General features: G+C 34.9%; 3 protein-coding genes across 3 annotated transcripts in view; 2 read left to right on the forward strand and 1 right to left on the reverse strand.

Moving 5' to 3' along the window:
- Nucleotides 1-25,112, forward strand: part of LOC129803090 (alsin homolog) — a 69,810-nt gene that overhangs the window by 30,590 nt on the left and 14,108 nt on the right. The gene's annotated exons all lie outside the window — the stretch shown is intronic.
- On the reverse strand, nt 2,177-2,925 carry LOC129803121 (COMM domain-containing protein 3). Its single transcript, XM_055849473.1, has 2 exons — nt 2,719-2,925; nt 2,177-2,655 (listed from the first exon to the last, which is right to left on the reverse strand). The coding sequence occupies exons 1-2, from the start codon at nt 2,843-2,845 to the stop codon at nt 2,192-2,194; spliced, it is 591 nt and encodes a 196-aa protein (XP_055705448.1). The 5' UTR covers nt 2,846-2,925; the 3' UTR covers nt 2,177-2,191.
- LOC129803091 (cleavage and polyadenylation specificity factor subunit 1) lies at nt 2,989-13,596 on the forward strand. Its single transcript, XM_055849428.1, has 4 exons — nt 2,989-3,343; nt 3,406-4,197; nt 7,578-9,207; nt 11,866-13,596. The coding sequence occupies exons 1-4, from the start codon at nt 3,172-3,174 to the stop codon at nt 13,514-13,516; spliced, it is 4,245 nt and encodes a 1,414-aa protein (XP_055705403.1). The 5' UTR covers nt 2,989-3,171; the 3' UTR covers nt 13,517-13,596.

Below are 25,112 nucleotides of genomic sequence, written 5' to 3' on the forward strand. Positions count from 1 at the left end.
GCATAATACCGGGACCCCCTGTACTTAACTCTTTCATCTCTTTTGGGACTCTGAGTACGCAAAGCAGTATATGAATATTCAGTGAAAAACAGTGTTTTTTAATCATTCAGAACTGAGAAAAATTCAATTCTTTTGGATGATTACAAACTATAAGGATGTCCAAATGTAAGATATTTTTTGTAGGAATTCGATTAATTCCTGAGCTTAGATATTTTTGATTAAAAAATTGTGAAATTGGCTTACAGCATATGCTGCGGTCCGGAAAGAGTTAATCATCAAAATAATGATCAGATAACATTTCTATCAGTTTCTGACGAATCCGCCTCTCGGCTTAAGCCGAGAAATGGATTAGTTAGTAGGAAATTGACGTCTCTCGGTTTAAGTCGAAATTATGTCTACACGGTAAAAACTTTTGGACTGACCAAAATATTAGAACAAGTTTTCCTTAGCACAAATTTTTTTGGAATCAATTTGTACCTAGAGAAGATATTTGTTTGTTCCAAAAAGCTTTCTTTACAGTTTCGTTACGAAATACAGTAACAATTTTGTTAGAGTTTTGTTTTGGAACTGTTTTGATACGGTGGAATGTCTACAAATTTGTGTTGTTTTCGTTTTATACAAATTTTTTCCTGAAATTTGGAACAGAATTTGTCGCACTCGGCTATTTTGTTCCCACTGTCAGGAACAAATTGGTACATTTTTTTTATAACAATATTATTCCTACATCTGTAACATATTTGTTCCAAAAATTTTCGATGTCCGTGGACGACGTATTTTTTTTTAACGAATTGTAACTCATATGGGGAATCTTTTTGTTCCCATTGTCGGGAACAAATTCGTGTAAAAGATTCCGTCTTACAGTTAAGGCCTATACTTCAGTCGAGATGGATTTCAGTGGCGAAAGTTCATAAGGAATATTAAATAAAAATCAACTTAAGAGTGTTTTATACAGACGCGTGCATGACGAAATCATATGTGAGTGCTGGCAGCAGGCGAGGAAGGGAAACTCGAATTAAAAAAGTGAAACCATGCAGCACGAAAATTACCACAGATTTGGCGACCTCCTCACTTCGTTGCTGACGGGTGACTGAGTGTAAGAGAAGGGGTACGATTTTATACTAGACGAGCTTTTTTGGAACAGATTCGTTACAAATATTGAGTATCTTTTTGTTTTTCCTAGAAGGTACAAATTTATTCCAAAAATTCTTGTGTCCGTGGACGAGCTAATTTTTGGAACAAATATGTGCCGACATTTTTTACCGTGAGTGGGAAACTGATAGGAAATGTAAAAAAAATCATTATTTTGATTATAATTACTGATGGCTCCGTGCATCACTCTCGATTGGATGGCTTATTCCACATCAGTGTGTATCTCTTTCATCTCTCTGGCCCGGACAACGGGATCTTCCTTCAGCTTCATCCAACTCATCAACTCAACTTGCTCTAGCACCCGTCAAAATGCGTGCTAGCTTACTCACTCACACTTTCAACCTTGGATTCTTTGAGGAAAAATAATCTCTCCAGTGAACATCCTACCAACCTCTCTGCTCCTACAAGCTGTTGACCAGCCTATCATCATTCAGAAACTTTCAAAATACTTGTCATTCCAACCGCTCTAACATTTGTAACATTCATGGTTGTATATAGAGGCTCTGAGCCTAATTTACAAAGAAAACCAATAAACAATAAACATTACAATAAACAATAAACATAATTACGTTAAGCCGTCTCTCGGTTTAAGTCGTACATTGAGAGAAATCCAAAAAAGTTAAAATAACATTCCGGAAATGTTAATTTTACCCTTTTACGGTGTTAATATTACCCTTTTTTGGTGTATTATGGGTTAAAGTTACCCTTCTTTCATGTTTATTTTACCCTTGAAAGGTGTAAAATTAACATGAAAAAATGTTGATATTTTTTTACACCCAAAAAGTGTTAAAGTTATGACGAAAAAAGGTTAATCGCAGCCTTTTTTTCTCAGTGTAAGTACGTCTAGCTAGGGCATAAAGCAACTTAATGAAATAATTGCAAGGATAATGATTTAATCATATTCTCTATATTTTATCCAAAATAAATACTATTTGAGATCAAAAATAAACTAGAAGGGAATTTGGGTAATGTAGGCGAGTTTTGGTAGCTTTTACAAAGGCTTTTTTCCCAAGAAGATTAAAGGATATCAAAATGGAATGATTTATTTTTCATTGCCAATTTTTTCACAATGCTTTTCAATGTCCTTCAGCTTTGCAATAAGAGACTGCAATTCTTCAGTGTTGCATGTGAAATTGGTAATTGATCTTGAACCTCCGGAAGTGTAATCCATACCTTCCATTGAAATATTGTACATTAATTCTGCGTTAGAGTTAACAGAGGATGATTGAATGTTGCAGGACATTTTCCAATTAACATCGGTAATAAAGGGTTCAGTATGACCATACGTTGAGAGTTTTGCCTTAAGTTCTGGCAGCGATACCTCATATTCCCGGCAAATTTTATCAGATACTGAATCTCCGAGCTTCTGAAGACTCAGTAGATATTTTAATTCGTTGCTGGAGAGATTGTGTTTTGCCGAAAGTACAACTAGACTTACTAGAGCGTACTCTGCTTGATTTATCGTATCTCCAGGGACTAACTGAGATTTAAATCCAGAAGCATCACCTGTAGAATGGACAAGTTGCAGAGGATGTAATTCAGGAATATTTACTTATGAAGTAATCTCACCTATAGCCTTCCGGATGGTGTTTTCAATGAGTTTCTGAACTGTTTCATTATCCTGCAATTGGTTTAGGCACTGGAGTCCTTTCAAAATTCCTTCAGAGAGATTTAGGGAATCAGTAGAGTTGGTCATTGTACTTTTTTCTCCAAAACAGCTGTGTTTTTATTTACATTGCTGAACTGCGCGGCGGAAAATTTTTTGACTCACATTTCTACGGAAAATGGCCCTCCTCCGGAAATGTTCGATTTTTCCCGAAGTGCTATATAGCCGGCCGTGTGCAATCTAACCTTACTTTTCGTGACAGAATTTGCGAATAACAAACAAAGCATCTTTTGGATTTTTGTTTGTGATTTTCCCAATTTTCATGGAAAAAAGAGAAAATCTCAGAAGTTTTTTGTGTTCTGCATAATCAAAGATATCCCGAAGTTGAGAAGTGCGTGCAAAAACAGTGAACAACAATGTTCTCTGCAATTTGTAAACAAACTCATCCGGCAACGGGCATTGAATTTAGCATTTCCTGCCATTTTTTCAACAACTCCGAGAAGAATCTCGTCACAGCTGGTGCTAATATCCTCAAAGTGTTTCGGATTGTGCCAGATGTCGAGCCACATATTAAGGAGAAATATACGGGTAAGAGTTTTTGCAGGAAATACTTTATTTGCAGCGAATCACTTGGAGAAATTTCCCTTCAGATATCCGGCCTCCGAAGATGAGGCTTGAGTGTGTGGCCATGTACACACTCTATGGGAATGTTATGTCCCTCCAGTCAGTGTCACTGGCAGGTTCACAGCGTGATGCTCTTCTTGTGAGTTTCAAAGATGCCAAATTGTCCGTTGTACAGCACGATCCGGACACTTACGATCTCAAGACACTCTCACTGCACTATTTCGAGGAAGAGGAGATTCGTGGAGGCTGGACAGGAAACTACCATGTTCCAATTGTCAGGGTAGATCCTGACAATCGATGCGCAGTGATGCTGGTGTATGGGAGGAAGCTTGTAGTGTTGCCCTTCAGGAAAGATAGTACCCTGGATGAGATTGAGCTGCAGGATGTGAAGCCAATGAAGAAACCACCAATTCAATTAATTGCAAGAACCCCAATTCTTGCTTCGTACATCATTACCCTGAAGGATTTGGATGAGAAAGTGGACAATATCATTGATATTCAGTTTCTGCATGGATACTATGAGCCAACGCTTCTCATCCTGTATGAACCTGTTAGAACCTTTCCGGGGAGGATTGCTGTGCGCTCTGACACTTGCACTATGGTGGCTATTTCACTGAATATCCAACAGAGGGTTCATCCGGTGATTTGGAGCTTCTCGGGACTTCCATTTGATTGCTGCCAAGTTGTCCCGGTGAACAAACCCATTGGGGGCTGTCTCGTGGTCTCTGTAAATGCCATCATTTACCTCAATCAAAGTGTTCCGCCGTATGGAGTGAGTGTCAACAGTATTGCTGACCACAGTACGCAGTTCCCGCTCAGTAAGTTTATTTACTTATTCACTTGAATTTTTGATTATTTCGTAAACATAGTTCTCATTTCTATGAGCATCTCAAACTCTAATTATGTCCTGGACACACTTACGACTAAAGTCCAGAGACGACTAAGCTCGTTTATAGCCAAGTCAGTTCCTGACACTCTACAAACGAGGCTTAACATTTTCTGGCACTCACAAAACATAACTTTCGTGGGTTTTTATGCAGATATTTCTACTGAAATGCACTAATAGTCCTTTGAATATGAACCTACTTTTAAATTTACTTCACAATTCACTTATAACAACAAGAATTATTCACTAGATTCGCCAAAATTGGCTTAAGTCGCGAGTTAATTTCCACCTCACAAATAATTGTAATTAACAATAATTATTGCATGTGTACTGAGACATGATATTACAAATATTTTCATTTTAAGAGGAGTATTAGTGCATTTCAGTAGAAATATCTGCATAAAAACCCACGAAAGTTATGTTTTGTGGATACCAGTGAATGCTAATCCTCATTTGTAATGTGTCAGGAACTGACTTGGCTATGAACTAGCTTAATCGTCTCTGGACTTTAGTCGTAAGTGTGTCTAGGGCATTACGGAATGTTTAAAGTATATTAAAACTTACAAAATTTCTCATATTACTATATTAGAAATCTCTAAAAATTAATAGGGGTATGTGGGGCAGAGTATGCACGAGGTAGTTGTACACATTGATTTTTATGTTTACACTACTTTGGTTTTTTTCGACTTCGACTATTGATCCGATGAACAAGGACCCTTAATGTGTAAAGGGATGAAAAAGCGTTCCAGGCTTTGCTCGAACTCGTGACATCGATGCTATAGGGGAGACTGGGGCAAAATTTGCCAAAACGAAAATTTCAATATTCACTATTTTCTAAAATAAAAGAGACTGAGGCTTGAAATTTTTATTATATAGATAGCCTTCATGAACCTTCGTAAACTTACAAAGTTTCAAGGGATTCGAGGCAGGATTATGTAAAATAAAAAAAAAAATCAGGGGATGACATTTGCTCTGAGAAACGCGACCAGTTTTAGTGCAATTTTTTTCCCGTTTTCGTACACATTTCACGAGATATCTCCGAAACTACGTAGGTTGCCAATTTGGGGTTTTCGGTTGCCCATTCCATATTAAATTGGCTTTTATCTTGTATTTGTATTATTTGCTAATTCGTTCCACAATGACAGAAAACACCGAATGAACTCCAATGTTTTTTCGGCACGCTAGAAATACATGGGAAACATAGGAAACGTCATGCCCTGTAAAAAATAATGAAATTTTGAGCCCTATTTTTTGAAAATATTTCGCTTACAGAAAATATCAATACTGATTAGCTCAATTTAAGCACATTTCTTGTTAAGATAGGGAAAAATTATCTTCGACAAAGTTGTAGAGGAATAAATTCCCTATAAAAATATGTCTATTTGATATTTTTAACTTTTGCGAGAGTAAAACGTCACAAATTATCCGAAGACTGACAAAATTTGCCCCAGCAATTTTTAGAATCTCCACAAAATCGACTTTTAGAAAATGATCCGAAAATCACATTTCTTTCGAGATAGAGGAAAATAGTCTTCTGCAATGTTGTAGAGCAGTAAATTTCCTATAAGAATATGCTCGTTATAAAACGTTTAAGTTTTCTCAGAGCTAGTGAAAGAATTAAACATGTCTTTTGACAAGTTTTGCCCCAGTCTCCCCTACCTCGAAAGTACTTTCGCATCATTTAACATTCACCGGTTCTCAACCGATTTGAACCGATTCATAAATCTTTCAAAAAATCTTCAAAAATTGTTTTAAAGAAAGAATAGAATAGAATTGATTTTTGGATAAAAATTAGTTATCGACTATGAACCGGTTCAGAACCGTATGGAAGCGGTACAGTTTTATAGGAAATTCCAAGACCTTTCCAACGACCCCAAACATGATACCATTCGCTTGATAAATGCGCTCTCTAGTATCTTTTTAACCTTTGACCTTGAAAAACCGTTATTAGGATAGATTCAACGGTATTTTCGTCTAAGGACGAAATGTCCGTCTGGGTAATCTCTAAAAATTTCCAAAAATGATAAAAAATCGCACGAAGCGTTTTAAAAAATCCCAAAAAAACATTGTTTTGGTGTGAGAAACTGTGAAACTTTCAAATAGCGTAAAACATGTCATGTTGATCAAACTGTTTAAAGTTTAAAGCCTTTTTTGCAATAATTTTTAGTTTTCATGCGACGATGACCCAAGGTCACTTACAAATTCCATTGTGGGACAAAAGCATTAGAACATAACCAGACTAAACAGAAAGCATCATTTTACAATCAAATTTCGCTGGAAAAGCCCCTTTTACCACTGAAAAGCAACACTCTTAGAGGCAGCAAGCTCTTTTGGCCTGTAACAGCAGAAGATTTTTGACCCTTGGGGTACCTTAAGAGGCATGTATGGTGCATTATATTGAAAAATTTGACAATTATCTGATACAACCTGGTCATTTTTCTTAGTTCCTAAGATGCATCGCCACCAAGTCTTTAATTTTTCCTTTATTTTTGTTCGTTAAACATTTTTCCTACGATATTTCGGCAAAAAATAATGCCAAACTTTAGAAAATGGAACTTAATTTATTAATTTTAATTAAAAATGAATTTATTAAAGATACTAACCTAAATTTTGTCAAAAATAAATACCCTAGCGCTCAATTTATTGAGTGGAATTATACTTATTTCCAGCCTAAAAAACAAAATTCTATTATATTTCTAATAATACTTAGAATAAAAGGCGAAAGATTTATTTGACATTTGAAGAACATTTCATTTCATTTCATTTGACATTTAAAACACATTTCTCTCAACACGATGTTATTGCAGACACATTAAGCTTTTTCTACAAAAAAACACTACATTTACATTATATTTACGTTACATTTGACCTCTAGATTTTTGGGGACGAGAGTACCCAAAAAGTTTGAACAAGTTTTTTTTTGGAAATTTAAGAAAAAAATATTTTTCGAATTTATGCAATCTGTAATTGTTAGTTATCATACTTATTGGCCCCGAGAGGTTTTTCCTTATTCGGGTCTAGAAATATCAAAAAAGTCACAATATCTGCAAGGAAGCAGAAAATCGAAAATTCACGATTTTTGACCAAGAATATCTTAACTCAGGAGTTAATTGGGATCCTGCAAAAAATATCCTAGATTTGGAGATCCTTATACTTTGTAATTATCCAGAAGAATCGGATTTTTATTGATTCTTAATAGTCAAAAAAAAATTTTTTTTCCATGGGTACCTAGAGTCCCAAAGGAGACGAAAGAGTTAATTAGCCAGATATTTGCTATTCCTCAATTTACAAAATTGAACTTTTTTTTCTCAGAACCACAGGATGGGGTAAAGATCACCCTAGATACAGCTCAGATGACCTTTATTGAGAACGATAAACTCGTGATGTCACTGAAAAATGGTGAGCTTTATGTCCTGACACTCTGTGCTGATTCCATGCGTAGCGTTAGGAGCTTCCACTTCAGCAAGGCTGCGTCGAGTGTGCTGACGAGTTGCATTTGCGTTTGTGAGGAGGAATATTTGTTCTTAGGCTCTCGCCTGGGTAATTCCCTTTTGCTGCGCCTGACACAGAAGGATCAGAGCATGGTTATCACGATTGAGGATACAGAGAAGGAGGTGGAAAAGGAGAAGGATGTGATGACGAAGCAAAGGCGTCTGGAAGAGGAAGAACTGGAAGTGTATGGATCGGGTCCAAAGACTTCGGTCCAATTGACAAGTTTCACTTTTGAGGTTTGCGACAGTGTTCTGAATATTGGACCAATAGGGCATATGTGTGTGGGTCAGAGGGCTAAGGAGGAGGATCAGGAGGAGGAAGGAGAACACGATGAGGATACAGCACAATGGGATTTGGAGATTGTGACTTCTAGTGGTCATGGAAAAAATGGAGCTCTGTGTGTTCTGCAAAATTCCATAAAACCCCAGATAATCACGAGTTTTGGATTGACAGGATGTACAGATGTGTGGACAGTGGCTGATGACTCAGGAAAGAAGGTGGAGAAAGTGGAAGATTCCACACATGCCTTCATGATTCTGTCCCAGGAAAATGCCACAATGGTTTTGCAAACGGGTGATGAGATTAATGAGATTGAGAAAACGGGCTTCTGCAACAATCTCCCGACGATCTTCGTGGGAAATGTGGGCAATAATAGGTACATTGTTCAGGTGACAACGAAGAGTATTAGGCTACTGCAGGGTGCACGTCTTCTGCAGAATATTCCCTTTGACAAAGAAGCTCCTCTGGCAACAGCCTCCGTTGCTGATCCTTACGTGTGTGTTCTATCCCAGAAGGGAGTAGTCCTCACTCTGGCTCTGCGAGAAGCCAAAGGAACTCCCAGGTTGGCTGTCAATAAGAACACAGTCAGTCCTTCGCCTCCGGTGAAAACACTCTGCTCCTACAGGGATACCAGCGGCATGTTCACGTCCAAGTACGAGGACTATGCGGACAGAGGTCAGGGAAATAATCTCTATAACACGGGATTTGGATACATGAAACCCGAGCCCAATATGAAAATCGAAGATGAGGAGGATTTACTGTATGGAGATGCCGGGAATAGTTTCAAAGTGACCAGCATGGCCGAGATGGCAGTTGGTGGTAAAAAGGGTTCAGAATGGTGGAGGAGATACCTTCAGGCATCCAAACCGACCTACTGGCTCCTCGTAACACGAAGCAATGGAAATCTTGAGATTTATTCAATGCCTGATCTCAAGTTAACCTATTTGGTGAACAATGTGGCAAATGGAAATAAAGTCCTTACGGATTCAATGGAATATGTCCCCCTGATCACCAATCCAGAAGAAGCAGCTCAAGGAGATGTCATCATGTGCGGACCTCAGTGTCAGGTTTCAATTCAGGAAATTCTAATTGTTGGCCTGGGAAGTCACGGAAATCGCCCATTGCTCATTATTCGGACAGAGATGGATATTCTGATCTACAAAGTATTCAGGTAAGAATTTTTGTTCGAATACTTAAAAAGAGGCAATAACTATTGTAAAATTGATGGCAAAGCGTCCTGGCTTTGCCATACAGTGGGACCTCGATAGAGTCAACCCCACGCCTTTCTATCAAAACTTTGCATTTCAACTGATTTTTTCGGACTCCAATAGATTCAATGAGTCCAATGAGTCAACAACCCTGGAAATAGTTATTTGACTCTATTGAGGTCTCACTGTAAATTAAAGAAAAAAAAACCTTCCGGAAAAGAAATTGCTTAACTCTTTCCGGACCGCAGCATATGCTGCAAGCCAATTTCACCATTTTTTAATCAAAAATATCTAAGCTCAGGAATTAATTGAGGTCCTACAAAAAATATCTTACATTTGGACAACCTTATAGTTTGTAATCATCCACAAGAATCGGATTTTTATCAAATCTGAATAATTAAAAACCAGTGTTTTTCATAGAATATTCATATGCTTCTTTGGGTACTCAGAGTCCCAAAAGACACGAAAGAATTAATGGTAATTCTACTGTTTTGAGAACCCCTTTACAATATACCAGGTATAGTTATTCATTTTATCTCTAATCTGTCAGAGTTATTCTATTTACATTGAACGGACTGGCTTTTGCTCTTTTCATCGATTTTGAAAGAAGCAATAATCACATCGAACATACTGGGCTTTTTTACATGGTCATTTCTTTTTTACTCCATCATTGCTTTTTTACAAGTGGAAAAAATATTCAAAAAATTGCGGCACCAAACCAATTTTTGCATCAATTTGATCTTTTCCGTTCTCTGAGACAATATTCTGTAAAAAGAAAATGATATTTTAGTAAAATTAGCCAAATTTAAATATCTTGAACAAAAAGCAAAAAGCAATTGCCCGGTCAATTGCTCTTTTCTTGACAGTTCCATATAACATATTCCGTTAACATTGTCTAAATTCACTGATCGAAATTTCATCGACCACCATCGAAATCAGTGATGACAGGAAAAATCAAAACAAAGGAAATTTTACTCATAAAACTCTTGTGAAAACTTTTGAAGAACATTTGAAATGAGTCTAGGCTTAGTGAAATTAAAGTTTAGTATAAAATACATGTGAATAATGTGAACTACATTGTTTTGAACAATTGAAAATATTTCCCGCCTTGGACATTTTACTTACACTGGATGGCGCTGCTCTCAGTGAGTTATCTAATCGAAAACAATGAAGGTGTCATATTCACTTCTCCATTGCTTCTTTGAAAATCGATTAAAAGAGCAATGGCCCAGTCTGTTCGATGCTAATATGACACCTTCATTGCTTTCGATTAGATCGCTCACTGACAACAGCGCCATCTAGTGTAAGTAAAATGTCCAAGGCGGGAAATATTTTCAGTTGTTCAAAACAATGTAGTTCACATTATTCACATGTATTCTATACTAAACTTTAATTTCACTAATGCCCAGACTCATATTAAATATATTTCAAAAGTTTTCACAAGAGTTTTATGAGTAAAAATTCCTTTGCATTGATTTTTCCTGTCATCACTGATTTCGATGGTGGTCGATGAAATTTCGAACAGTGAATTTAGACAATGTTAACGGACCATGTGATATGGAACTGTCAAGAAAAGAGCAATTGACCGGGCAATTGTTTTTTGCTTTTTGTTTAAGGTATTTATATTTGGCCAATTTTAGTAAAATATCATTTTCTTTTTAAAGAATATTGTCTCAGAGAACGGAAAAAGGTCAAATTGATTCAAAAATTGGTTTGGTGTCGCAATTTTTTGATTATTTTTTCCACGTGTAAAAAAGCAATAATGGAGTAAAAAAGCCCAGTCTGTTTGCTGTGATTAAGTTCTCTTATTAAGTTCTTCTATTTAAGCCAAGACGCATTGGAGAGATTATAATAGAGTGAAGAAAATTTATCTTAGGCAGAAACCTTTAGGGGAGAATTTCCTAAAACCTACCCATGCATACCACAATGGGGTGCTTTTCGAAATTCCCTCGTTTAGAAGCAGCTTAATTGTTAATTTTTTGTTTTTTTTTTTTCTTCAAATAAATGATCACTTAACCCTTTAAGGACGAAAAGGTCAACAAAATGAGGGTCAGAAAAATCATTTTTACTAACTTTTTAAAGCAAAATACAACTTTAGAAGGCCATATGAAAAGTTTCATTTTTGGGTCACCGGTGCCGGTGACCCAATCGTCCTTAAAGAGTTAATCTAGACTAGAAATTAGAGCCTCAGGACTTATGGCATCTATACACTAGAGAAATTTATGTCCATATTAAAAAGTTTTTCCTACACAAGCGTAGGGAATTTGCTTCAAAATGGGAATTTTACCCTGTAGTATTGATCCAAAATCGGTGTAAATATTATGCTTTTTAGGTGTATTAGGGGTTAAAGTTACCCTTTTTCATGTTAATTTTACCCTTAAAAAGGTGTAAAATCAACAATAAAAAATGTTGATATATTTTTACACCTAAAAGTGTTAAAGTTATGAGGAAAAAGTTAATCGCACCCTCTTTTTTCTCAGTGGTGTCTTGCTTTCTATATTTCTTGTTGATATTATTCAACATTTTAAAGAGTTTGATGAAGGCTTGATGAAGACATTTTGCCCCACGTTCTCCTGAAAATTAAGTTTCCAAACACAAATTTGCATTTTTTTGATCTCTAGGTACGCTAAAGGCCACCTGAAGATTCGGTTCCGGAAGGTTAGTCATGACATCATCCATCAGAATAGTGAGGCAGAAGGTGAGAGATTTGTGAATCATTTGAGATACTTTGGGAATATTTTTGGATACAATGGGGTGGCTATTTGTGGCAAGAATCCTCATTTTGTCCTGCTGACTCCCAAAGGGGAGTTCCGGACACATCGTTTGTACGGAAAGGGTGTCATTAAGAGTTTTGCTCCCTTCAACAATATCAACTGCCCCAATGGTTTTCTCTATTTTGATGATAGTAGTGAACTAAAGATTGCAGTATTTCCCAAGTATTTGACGTATGATGCTGATTGGCCAATGAGAAAGATACCCTTGAGATGTACTCCCATGCAGATTTGCTATCACACTGAAAGAAAAATTTACTGCTTGGTGACAAATACTTCGGAGGTCAGTCAGAAGTATTACAGGTTCAATGGGGAGGATAAGGAGCTGACGGAAGAGAACAAGGGTGAGAGATTTATGTATCCAACTGTGGATAAGTTCACTGTTCTCCTGGTGGCACCGACTACTTGGGAAATTGTTCCATCGGCTCAGATAGATCTTGATGAATGGGAACATGTGACAGCGTTTAAGAATGTTTCTCTGCTCTGCGAAGGGACTCGATCTGGACTGAAGGAGTATATTTGTGTGGGAACAAATTACAATTACAGCGAGGATATTACTTCCAGGGGCAGGATACTCATTTACGATATTATTGAAGTAGTTCCGGAACCTGGAAAGCCCCTTACTCGATATCGCTTCAAGGAGGTCTATACGAAGGAGCAGAAGGGGCCAGTATCAGCCATTACTCATGTTCTAGGCTTTTTGGTTACGGCTGTTGGCCAGAAGATCTATCTGTGGCAGTTGAAAGACGGAGATTTGGTGGGAGTGGCTTTTATTGACACAAACATCTACGTTCATGAGATGGTGTCCATCAAAAGCCTAATTCTTGTGGCAGATGTGTACAAATCTATCAGCATATTGCGTTTCCAGGAGGAATACCGAACTCTTTCGCTCGTTTCGCGCGATTTCCAGGCCCAAACTGTCTTCAGTGCTGAGTATGTTGTGGACAATAGTAATTTGGGATTCCTTGCCACAGATGTCGATGGCAATATCATCATTTACATGTACCATCCGGAGTCGCGCGAATCTTTTGGTGGACAAAAGCTCCTCCGGAAAGCTGACTATCACCTTGGTCAGCGCATCAATACTATGTTCAGAATTCAGTGTCATTTGCGTGAGCATCAGCGTCAGGATCAATTGGAACGAAGAATCTCCAATTATGACCACAAACACATCACATTCTTTGGGACTCTCGATGGAGGATTAGGTTTCTGCCTTCCACTTCCGGAGAAAACCTACCGTAGACTCTTTATGCTTCAGAATCTCCTGATGGTGCATTCATCGCATCTCTGTGGACTCAATCCTAAAGTCTTCAGGACAATCAAGAGCTCGAGGAAGATGCAAGCCAATCCGGCGAGATGTATTGTAGACGGAGAGCTCATCTGGTCCTTTATTCAATTGCCAATGAATGAGAAGATGGAACTGGCTAAGAAGATTGGTACGCGAATCGATGAGATCTACAGTGATCTTGCGGAAATTCATTCGGTGACTGCGGTGTTTTAAGCTGCGCAATACTTGGTAAGTCTTTTATTTTAGTAATGGATTTTGAAATGATAAAAATATAAAGAATTTTTCGTTGTAGAGATTAATGTGTTTTTTTTTTTATTTGACAAAATATTCACAAAAGTCTGGAATACCGCGGACAGTGTTTTGCTATTGATCTCCCTTAGTCACACTTCATTGCTAATTGCTAACAACTCCAATCCCATATCATTTTGTTTATCTTGAATATATTGTTGCAAGATAATATTTTGCTTAAAAAATGTTTACAATTTTGCATTAACCCATTCCTTACCATGGTATTATACATCATACGCAAATTGAGTGATTTTAGATGATTTATTCCTGGGCAATTTTTATCCGAATTGCTGTCGGAAATGGATTTTTAGTAACGTTAGTTATTCAATTACTTGGAAAAAATAGCCCAACAGAGATGAAAATACATTTTGTTATTGTATTCTTGCTTCGCGGAAGGTCATGCAAAATTTTTGCTCAAAATGGCGGACGGAAAATTCGACATCCCGTCGAATTTGTTAAAATTAACATCTTTCCTCTTTACTGATTTTAATTCTAGTTGACAATTTGTTTTCTTGGGTATTTACTATATCGAAATAAATAGAGTTTGTAATGAATTAATGCACAGAATTTAAATTCAGTGACCGTTAAGACGTGTGTTTGACAGGGGCTCCCCACGCCCCCATAATAGGTAAAATTTTTTTCTTTCATCTATTAATCTGTAGGAAACTAATCCCAAAATATGAACATTCTGTCTCAAGTATTTCTGGTACATTGACTGAATGGGTTAAAATTGATAACCATCGTCAAAAAAATAGGAAATATTAAAGAAATAAATCGCAATGATGCATAAAGCTCTGTGTTAATCAAATTAAAAAGCATTCTGATTCATTTACGTATTGAGTGGGAAACTAGTATTTAGATTAGATCATATACGTCAGCAGCACTTTATAATTTTCAAGTGAAATGTGATGATGTCAAAAAGCAAGAAACAAGAAACAAAATGAACACTTCTAAAATTTTAACTACAATGTGTTAATTTTTCTTGTTGGAATTAATTAAAACCAGTTTCTGCAGTTTGAAGTGAAGCTTGACTTGAATTGGTTGGGCTTAAACTTTTGTAGAATAACGTCTTGACACTCAAATTACGAACATGATTATCTATCGTACCAAAAAGTTTTTTCCAAGAAGAAAAATAAGAGATATTAAATTACACGAATTTCAGACTGGAGGTTTAGCCTAATTCCAGAACTTCCGGAAATTTTAAATAATAAATTTTTTTAGTGATTTTTCATATAATGGGACATTTACTTAAATATTCAATACTAAGTAAATAATAATCCAGCAAAAAATATTTTCCGAAAAATCTTAGGGGGAATTGGGCAACTTTTTAATTGGGGTACTTTTAAAATTAGGTTTTTTCCTATTTTTAAATGAAACTGGATCTTATGATATAATTTAGCTCAACAAATTAATTGCAAAGCTAAATTACATTGTGATAAGGCTCAATTTTATTTAAAAATAGGAGAAAAAACTCATTTTTAAAGTTGCCCCAATTCAAAGGAGCCCCATCTTCCCTTTATTTCCTAATAAAATAAGAATGCTAAGATATGGAGATGAATCTTAAGTTTGAAGACCATTGTACGGTCTCATCTCATTAAGGTTACAGTTAAATTCTTAATTTACACGGACAATTTTTTGGTGGTTTTTTTATTAAGGTAAAGTACCCTATGTCGACCACTTAAGGATAGATTTTGTGAAAAACTTATGAAAAAAGTTATAATTTGTATTTTTTGATAGGGTTTTTACCAAAAACTATAGAATAGATCTTTATCTTTCTAATTATGAACTTCATTAACCCATAATATAATTTAAAATTATAAAAAAAAATAAAATGTTTTAAAAATTCGAAGTGTTTCTCCTCTATTCGACCACTTTGATATCAGAGTGCCTCTACTCGAACGCCCGGGGTTCCTCTACTCGACCACCCATTTTTCTTAAAATTAAATAAACCACAAAACTATAAAGTAATTAATTTAACTTAGGCTTTTTGTACACTTCACGGACAACACTTAAAATTAAGAATTCATTAAAATAAAATAGGAAAACACATTTTTAGGAATTGTTGCAAAATAGAACAATATTTTAGTGAAAAAAGCTTCACTTGCTATGTTTCGTCGACTGGTAGAATGGGTAGAATTGTAGAACATCATTATTTGAAATACACCTTCAATTTTAAGAATCAAAATTAATATTTAACATAATCATAGAACTAAAATTGATGCACAGTAACATAGATAAAGTCCTTGACTTCCGATTAGACTAAAAATTTAAATTTTCTAGTAATCTTTAAGGGTAATAATTGAAATAGTTCCTTAAGAAAAAAGTAAAGGATATCAAGAAATATGCCACAATTTACTGGAAGATTGCGAATTTTTATTTCAGAAATTACTTTCACGCTTCGCATTTTTATTATTTTTTCAGTCTTTAATGGTTAGTTTTTACAAATTTCCACCTAATTCGTACTATTTATGAAATAATTGACTCAATGATGTTAAACCATTCACTAAATATTATTGCAAAAATAAATAAATTGAATAAATATTTCCGCGAATATAAATATCGGTTCCGCGGCTAAAGACCCTGCCGTTATTTTGAATTCCTAAAGATTGATTGGGTGCACAATGTGACTTGTCCCTAGGGTTAGCCCTCTGAGTTGGAGGTGAAGGGTGTGCATCTTTACCGTCCAATAGTGAACATGGCTTTCGTTGTGCATAAGACTATGGACATGGAGCACTCAAGCCTTCCTTTGGCATAACGCTCTTGCAGACGATCAGTTGAACTTAAACTGGGAGTACAAACGCACCCTTAACAAGAGAATCCTTGTTGGGCCACCATCACCAGTCGCCGCGCTACTTTGCTCGATTTCCAAGACCTCGGTTATTTTAATCTCACACTTAGAATGACAAAAGTTTCATATTTATGGATTTTTCTTTTATCAATTTGACTCGTAGTCCTTTTCAGGATATGTGAGCTAGAAGTTAGGAACATAGGAAGAATATCCATTTGGTATGATGATTCCATCATTTGAAGATTTATTCGGGTTTCAGACTAGAAGTTTAGCCTGGTTCCAAAATGTCTCGACATCCTAAATAAAAAGCAATTTTAGTAGTTTTTCAAAATCTAATGGATCATCTGCCAATCTTAATTCAAAATCTTGCCTTTAATAAATTAAAGAAGTGAAGCCAAATGGCGAACCCTGGGTTTACAGACGATCTTATCCTACCTGCAGATTTTAGAATATTTGTTATGATGACACCTTCGACACCTTCAGACTCTGGACCCTGATATGTATCTTAATAACAATTTTTTGTATTCTAGCTAAGTCCAACTCGAACTAAAGTCCAACTCGAGCTAAAAGCTCTGAACTGAAAGTAGAGCAGTTGTCTGCTTTTTTCAACTTATCATTGGCCTGAAACGCAAACGGTAAGAGATATCGACTTCGGTCTTCGGTCTTTAGTGATCCATATTAAAAAAAAACATTATTTCCATGCATCTTTATTCTTTTCTCCCACTTCTTCCTATCCCAACGAATTTTTTTTTGTTTATTTTGAAAACAGTTCTTATTTTCTTTCACTTTTGTTTATAAGATTCAAATAGCGTTTAGAAGAACATGAGAACATTTTGTCCATATATTTCAATAACTTCAAATCCATCAAATCATTATTTCTTCTCTTGGGTTTTCAACGTCCAACATTAACTCTTTCCGGACCACAACATATCCAGCGAACGAATTTCAGTAAAACTCACTTTATTGTAAGTCTTAGTGATCAAATATGATACTTTTGTAGAGAAAGAATTTTTTCCGCCTCTGGGAAATTGGAAAATTTATGGGTACTCTCGTCCCCAAAAGAACGAAAGGGAGACAAACTTCAATTTTCCAAAAGCCAATAATATTAATTTTGTAAACACTAATTAATAAAACTAATTTTTAATTTTGAGATGGTATTCTGAATATTCATAAACCAATCTAAAAATATATAATAAATAATAAGGTAAGCTGGTCTGAACCCAAAAGCAATGCAAAAAGATAATTTATGGAAAGTTCCATCTTGTGAATTCGAGAATTCCGCAAATATGCGACATTTTTCCATTTCTTTTAGTTTGATATTATACCAGGGCGGAGCATTCCCATACATTTTCCTTACAAAAGTATGGTATATTTTTTCTTAAATGATTTTTTAGTTTTAGTATAAAACCAAATGCAATCATTTTAAAACTATTACCAAATGAAAGAGTATCTAATGTTATGTTATTGGCTCAAAGTTTATAATGATTACACGATTACAAATTTTCTATTTGTAACACCAGTAACATTTTAAATTCAATAAAAATATATTCTCTGTACATGTGCCTACCATTTCGTGTTATATTTATTTTTGTGGGATCTAAGACTTAAAAATTATAAAGAATTTAAGAAAAATATACCATTTCTGAATTAAAATGCTCCATTCGTTAGTTAATCATCCTAGTATTAGGGTAAGTGTGCCAAATTTCGGCATACTTGCATGCAAGCGACAAAGTCTCAAGTTTGAAATGTAATATTTTTAATAAAAATTTGAATATTTTTGTTACTCTTTTATAAGGAGTGTTGCTTGGAACCTTGCAGACCGTTTATCATCTTTATTTTCTCTAAAATTATTTTTAATACATTTTAAAATGAATAAAAATGTAGACATAGCATTGGTGGCCTATTTCGGCCACCTTCATTCTCATAGTTCCTTGCCCTTCCGGAATTCTTCAAATGCCTTTTTCAGGCCATCTTGCTCGTCGAAGCGATATTTTTTGTTTTGTTTTGCATTGTATAATCTCAAGAGAATGCAAAAACTAAAAATTCATGGAAATTCGAGGAACAAAAAATATGGCCGAAATTGCAAGCTGGCCGGAATTTGGCACACTTACCCTATACCCGATTATTTTTTAAAATGATCATTATGTTGCTTAGTATTCTTATTATTGTTGCTAAAAATTCTTTACCTTAGGGTTACTTGAAAAGACTGAGGTACCGTAAATTTATTTGAGCCTATCACTATTGATTTATTTATTTTGAATTTTAAATAGTTTAAATACAAATTCACATTAGTTCTTTTTGTAAAATTAGCTAAATCCAAACAGTATGTAACGATGCAAACTGTAATGAGAGTTCCACTATTAATCGAATTTTTGTGCATCCCGATCTCTCCTTAGGCATTTCACTGTTTCCTGTAATAAGAATCTCAGCTACCATAAACTCTTTGGCGTCTATAAATCTTTTATTTAGCAAGAAGAGTTTGCTAATTGCGCAATAATACTCTCTAAAAAGCAACTGTTTATGAAATGTGAAAGAATAATGTAGGTATTGAGATGATTTTTTATTAAAATAATTTATACACTTGTTTTGATTCACTTGCTTCTTTTGTTATAAATGTGCAATAATTTATCCAAAGAAGTCACTTGCACTGAAGCTAGATCTCGAGAAACTTCCGTATCCCCCCCAGCCACGTCTCCTATATCCGTAACCTGACAATGAATAATTATAGTTAGAAGATGAATTTATTTATGATATTAAAAGTTGATAAAGTGTTTACCTCCATATCCTCCATAACCATATCCATAGGGTTGGTATCCAATAAAGAATTGTTCAGCGGGCTTTAAATCTAATCCTTCTTCACCTGCATGATCTTCAGACACCTGTTTTTTTTAAATTAATTGTTAGTTTCAGATTTATGATTTAGGTTTAAAAGAACCTTCAATTTCACTCACTTCAACTGGTGATAATTTAACGACGTAATCCTTAGTCCCTTTGGGAGTTTCCTGGATTACAGGAATACAATACACCACAGATATTAAAACAAAAAGGCAAAACACTGCCTTCATTTTGCTGAAACTTTGAAGAATAAGACGATCACGCACAAGTTGTTTTCACTGGAATGTTCTTCTTGAATTTGACGAGAAGTCGAAGAGTGTATAGTGCTTATATAAAGGAAACAAACAACGGTTGATGACAACGTGCGAGAAAAAATACATGTTTTCCGTTTATTATATTTTAATTAGCAACTAATTTGTGTTCCTTGAAAAATTCTCCGTGATATGATGTGTCCCATCTAAAATTCAAACCCTTCCAATTTTAGCGATTTTATTTGTAAATTGCTTTGAGACATACAATTCAGGAAAGATAATGGAAGATAAGAAATTATCCCAGGATTAAATGAAAAGAACACTTCGAAGAAAAAGCTTCAAATGTGCCAAAAATATATGGTGCGATCTGAATGGAGCACACTAATTCATCAAAAGTAATAAACATATTATTTGTTTATTGCTTGCTTTTGATTTGTCCAAATTTCTGTGAATCTTTTTCAATGGCTAATATTTTCGTCAGTTTTCTCAAGCATTTCGTGACTAAATAGAATCCAATTAAATATTCATATTCTTGTCGGCGATAGACTTTACTTAAATTTTTTTGTGATTCGTGTTGTGAATAAATCGACAATTCGTCATCCTCAATCTCATGCTCTTAAGAATGCAGACCCAGTGCAATTTTTTGCAATAACTGGTACAAGGTCAGAAAGAATGACTCATTACGTCATAGAATAAAACATATTTTATAGAATATTCTTCAATTAACTTTATTCAAGCATTTTCATGTTCTGTGAATGAAACTTTCAATTTTCTATTTAATTGCTCAATTTTCCAGTCGTGGGTATTCTCTTCATTTGGTTAAAAAACATTTTAAGTAATGGATGTCGACCGTGTAGAATAAGATGCAAGTCAAGGCGGGAATTTGTTTTGGTTTTTCAGGTGTGATTATGTAAGAATTACACCTGTTATTTTTCTTTCAACATTTCATTGTTTCGATCCTGCATGGACTCTTCTTCTGAACATGAAAAACCTGGAAGACCTAAATAATTAGGAAAATATTGGAAAATATAGATAGATAGATAATTTATTTCATCAACAATGTCTTAATAGCGCGTTACAATAGGATTTTTGTGAGATGTTTGTGACTTTACGTCCACCGCCGTCTTAGCGTTGGTGCCCAACCTCCAGAGCAAAACGGCGGAAAAGCTCTTTCGTAGGTTGTATATGCCATGGTAAATTATTCATCAAATTTATGATAAAAAAAACACCTTGTAACAAAATCTTTTCACATAAAATCGTAAAGAAAAAAAAACAAGAAAAACACTGATCTGTCCAACTTGCGCGGTTTTAAGCATTGTGAGAGAAAAATGGGAATGACTAGCTCAAACTGAGCTGTGAGCCATTCGGACATACACCCAATTGAAGAGAGAAATGTCACTTATATATATTCATTTAAAGTAGCATGAGTAATTAGTAATACTCCTTTGAGTATGAGTAAAAAGTAGTGCTCCATCCAAAATAGTGCCTCCAAGTAGTGCTCTGAAGAAGATCCCTTTTCAGGATTTAAAAGTTGACTTAAGAAATTAATTAAAGAACATAAACCAAACCGAATTCTCGCCTCGAGTTGCATTTTAAAATTTAAATGTTTTATTGAAAAATACGGGACAATAATAAGAATTCGACTAGAAGAAGACAGGCAAAAAGTGTAATGTTGTACACTCTGCAATAATTTAACACAAATCTTGGCTTTTAGGACTTGATATAATTCACAATTGCATTACCATTAAATTTAATTGGTTCAACTAGTAAAGGACAATTTTCCTGAATGAACCGGAAGTATTTCGGGCCTTCTGAGCCCCGTTTCAACGCTGCAGTATCAGACCACCCAAAAATAATTAACACAAATTCATCCCCAAATCAGGAACGTATATTTATTTCTCGCCTAAAGCGGTAGTCGCGCAGAAATTCAAGTATATTGGGAGCTTGCTAATCACTATATATGGGCACTGAAAATCAACTACCATGTAATTTTTCAAGATTTTGTTATCTCAGTTTGCACAATATTCCAATAAAATTGAGAACCGCGAAAATGATGATACTTCTGTTATGCCTATGATCAATTTTATTACTATTATTACAACATTCTGTTTATTTAGAATACAATGGGAAAGAGATATGGATGGATGGAGGGAGTAAATCATTCAGTTCATGCTTTCTATTGGAAGCTAATGTTCTTGCCACACCTACGGCTTAAGCCGAGAGACGGCTTAATGTAATTTTAATCAAAATAATGATTACACTACATTCCTATCAGTTTCCCACTAAGCCATCTCTCGGCTTAAGACGTAAAATCGACTTCAGATCTAAGGTTTAGGTACATGGCTTAACTTCCCTAATTTCTTCCAAGATTAAATTTTTCAAAAAAAATTGACTTAAGATTGGATATTAAGGGTCTTAAGGGTAAATATACATTAGATTTTGAAAAATTACTAAAATTGTTTGTTATTTAGGATTTCGGGACCTTCAAGAACTAGGTTAAGCTTCCAGTCTGAAACCCGTATAAGTCTGTTTAGGGCATAATACTTAATTAAGGGATTATTCGTAAAACGAGGATAATTTTATTACCATCATTTTACGATACAAATGTTCAAAATACGGGTATGCTGCCTCAATTATGGATAAATAGTCTTTGCGCAACGGAAAATTATTTTTAAAGTTTTTTTTTTCAAGTTTACAGCTAAATGGATAAGAAAGTAGATTTAGTGTAGAACGAAAAACAAACAAAACCTTTTCAACATCAAGCAAATTAAAGAAAATTTAAGTAAAAACAAACCTTTGCTAAGTTTTAGCCGTTTTATATAGCTCTTTTTAGCTAAATTCTTTAGACTTTAGATTTTTCCTACACTTTATGATCTCAATAAGAAACTATTTATTCTTGTGATAGGTTCATAAGAGATGCGTTCTCAACTGGAATTGACCAGTCCCGAGAGCGTCGTATGCTTAGAGAAATGCTCAAACTCGTAACTTCGATGCTATTATATAAGAACTCCTTTCGGCATCATTTACCGTTTACCGATTCACAATAATTCGGAACCGATACATAAATCCATACTCAAAAATCCCCAAAAATGCTGAAGAGGAATAGAATGGATTTTCGGATAAAAATGACTTATCAGTTCATAACCGATTGGAACGGGTTCAGATTTGTGAGAAGTGTCAAGACTTACAATGAGCCCAAACACGATACTATATGAGAAAAACACTCTCAAAGCTTTTTAACCTTTGACTTTGAAAATCGAATGATTCAACTCCATTTTTTGTACAGCGACTAAATGACCACGTAGGTAATCTCTAACGATGTGTTTTCGAGTTATTTCAGAAATTTCCAAACCCTGTATTCGATTCAATCCGTTATAAATTAGTAAAGTACCAGTTATTACATCTTTATATTCTTGAAAATTAACCCTCTCTAACAGTGTTTTCTTTAATACGCGAAAAAAAAGTTGTAAGAAAGTGTTTTCTAGGATAATTATGATCCAATAAAGTCGAAAATACCATCCATTCTTTATTATCTTTTTTAGTTACGCGCTAGGTGAGACAATATAAGAAATTTTCGAAACTCCTTGTTTCTAAAATTCACATTTTGACTTTTTTCAAATATTTTAAATAAAATACACAAAGTAGAACGACTTCAGTAAATTAGTATGGAAATTGGAAATGAGTTTTTTTGCACAAATATTTTTTGTTGCTTTTTCACTGATCTGTCACACAAAACTGGGTAGGGTAAGTGTGCCAAATTTCGGCCAGCTTCTAATTTCGGCCACTTTGAGTGTAATTTCGGCCATGCAAATAAATTAATTAAAATTATGCATGTCAGAGGTGTGCAAGAACCGTTGAAACCGAATAAACGTCAAAATAAGTTTGCTCAGGTAGCGTTTTGACCATTGACGAACAAGCTTTATTTGACGTTTTTTCGGTTTCAAACGGTTTTTGTACACCTCTGATGTATGTAATCTTCGAATAGTCAATGAATTCATTTTGGTTTTAAATATTTATTCATTTTAGGATGTATTAACACAAAGACCGTTAAATTTTAGGTATAATTTGAATTTAAATTGCGTTGTGGTGAAGTGCAGAAGGTTTTCCTTCTGTGTTTTTCATGAAAATTGATTAGTTTTCTTTTATAAAGATTGTTTCTGTTTATGTTAATAGTGAATCAATCTTTAAATTTCGAGTGAAATTTCCCAGCTGGATCCTGTATTTCGCGTAAAAAAGTATATAATTTGTGAGCGTCTTTCCGGTGAGGTAGTGTTGCCTATTCCGGCAACATCTTTTGCTTTCCTAAATTTCTTATTCATTTTGTGTTTTTTTTCTTCAATTTCTGAGTTCTCCAACATCCATAGAAAAAAACCATCGTTTCTATGATAAAGATGATGTGGAAAAGGTCTTGGAAGAGTTTAGGAAGGGCAAATTGCTACGGGAATCTGCGCGTAAATTTGAGATGCTACTCTTCAGGTCTTCAGGACAAATTACACGGAAGATATCAGGGCTTGTGCGTCATATAAACGTATTAAACTAAATATTAAACTCGTTCCGTTTGACGTTTTCAAATTTTCTATCCGTTACGTCACAAAAGGTGGTCAGAAAAAAGGTGGCCGGAATTTCACACAAAGTGGCCGGAATACTACCCAAAGCAATGTACATATTTTTATTAATTTTTCAATATTTTAGGAAGTGATTTTAAGAAAATAAAGATGATAAACTAGTCTTCAAGGTTCCAAAGAACCCTCCCGAAAAGGAAGTATCAGAAAATATCAATATGAATTAAATATATTGCATTTTAAACTTAGGACTTCGGTGCTTATATGCAACTATGCCGAAATTTGGCACACTTACTCTATAGCAACTAAACGAAGAGTCAAAATGAGTTCAAAAGAGATGTTTGTAAGACTATTACCGAGGACACTATAATAGCACTTTTAAATAAATAAAAACTGTAATCGCAGTAAATATGATTTTTGTGAAGACCGTCTTGAGACGGTCTTATCTGGTAGAGGGTTAATCACAGGTTTTTTTTTTATTATCTGAAGAAATATGAAATCTCAGCTTGAACTTGCTCTTCTATAGAATATGCCATTTGCGAGTTGTTCGAGTTTTATTCTCAGCCATCGAAGTAAGGATATTTATCCAAATTGGCAAAAAATTGGTAAATCGCGGATAAAATTTCACCTGTTCGTTCTCAAGACTCACAAGATTCTCATCAAGTAAGTTAATTTTTTGAAAAAAAAACTCGTTTTTAAAAATTTGCAATCAAAATTTTCCATTCCCAAAAATCAAAAAGGGCGGGTATCTATCCTGTGTCTAGTCTAGGCTAAATGAATCTTCAAATTCATGTCGTTTTTAGACGCCTATAAAATTCTTTAAAAAACATTCTCCTATGACAATTCATTGGAAAATTTGTTGAAGCATTTCTTCAAGCTTTATGTGATACTAATATTTTAGCATGACAACGAAGAATCTAGTGAAAATCATGTTTTTCCTGAACCCTTTCATGTGATCATTTCTTATGACAAATTCTAGCAGTGAAAGCCAGTGAAAGTGACGTGTTGAGATTTTTTCTCGCAGAGTGTCTTGGATGTGTCAGATAAAAAGGTAAACAAGAGGAGGAAATTGAGTTAGAATTTGG

Source organism: Phlebotomus papatasi, chromosome 2 (genome assembly GCF_024763615.1).
Source record: "Phlebotomus papatasi isolate M1 chromosome 2, Ppap_2.1, whole genome shotgun sequence".
NCBI lineage: Eukaryota > Metazoa > Arthropoda > Insecta > Diptera > Psychodidae > Phlebotomus > Phlebotomus papatasi.

What these genes read in the sequence shown, in the direction of transcription:
- LOC129803121 (XM_055849473.1), bottom strand. Translation starts at nt 2,845, where the DNA reads ATGACCAACTCTACTGATTCCCTAAATCTCTCTGAAGGAATTTTGAAA. An exon ending in CACCATCCGGAAGGCTATAG is followed by an intron (nt 2,656 to 2,718) that starts GTGAGATTACTT and finishes TCCATTCTACAG; the next exon opens with GTGATGCTTCTGGATTTAAA.
- LOC129803091 (XM_055849428.1), top strand. Translation starts at nt 3,172, where the DNA reads ATGTTCTCTGCAATTTGTAAACAAACTCATCCGGCAACGGGCATTGAA. An exon ending in CAGTACGCAGTTCCCGCTCA is followed by an intron (nt 4,198 to 7,577) that starts GTAAGTTTATTT and finishes TTTTTTTCTCAG; the next exon opens with AACCACAGGATGGGGTAAAG. An exon ending in CTGATCTACAAAGTATTCAG is followed by an intron (nt 9,208 to 11,865) that starts GTAAGAATTTTT and finishes TTTGATCTCTAG; the next exon opens with GTACGCTAAAGGCCACCTGA.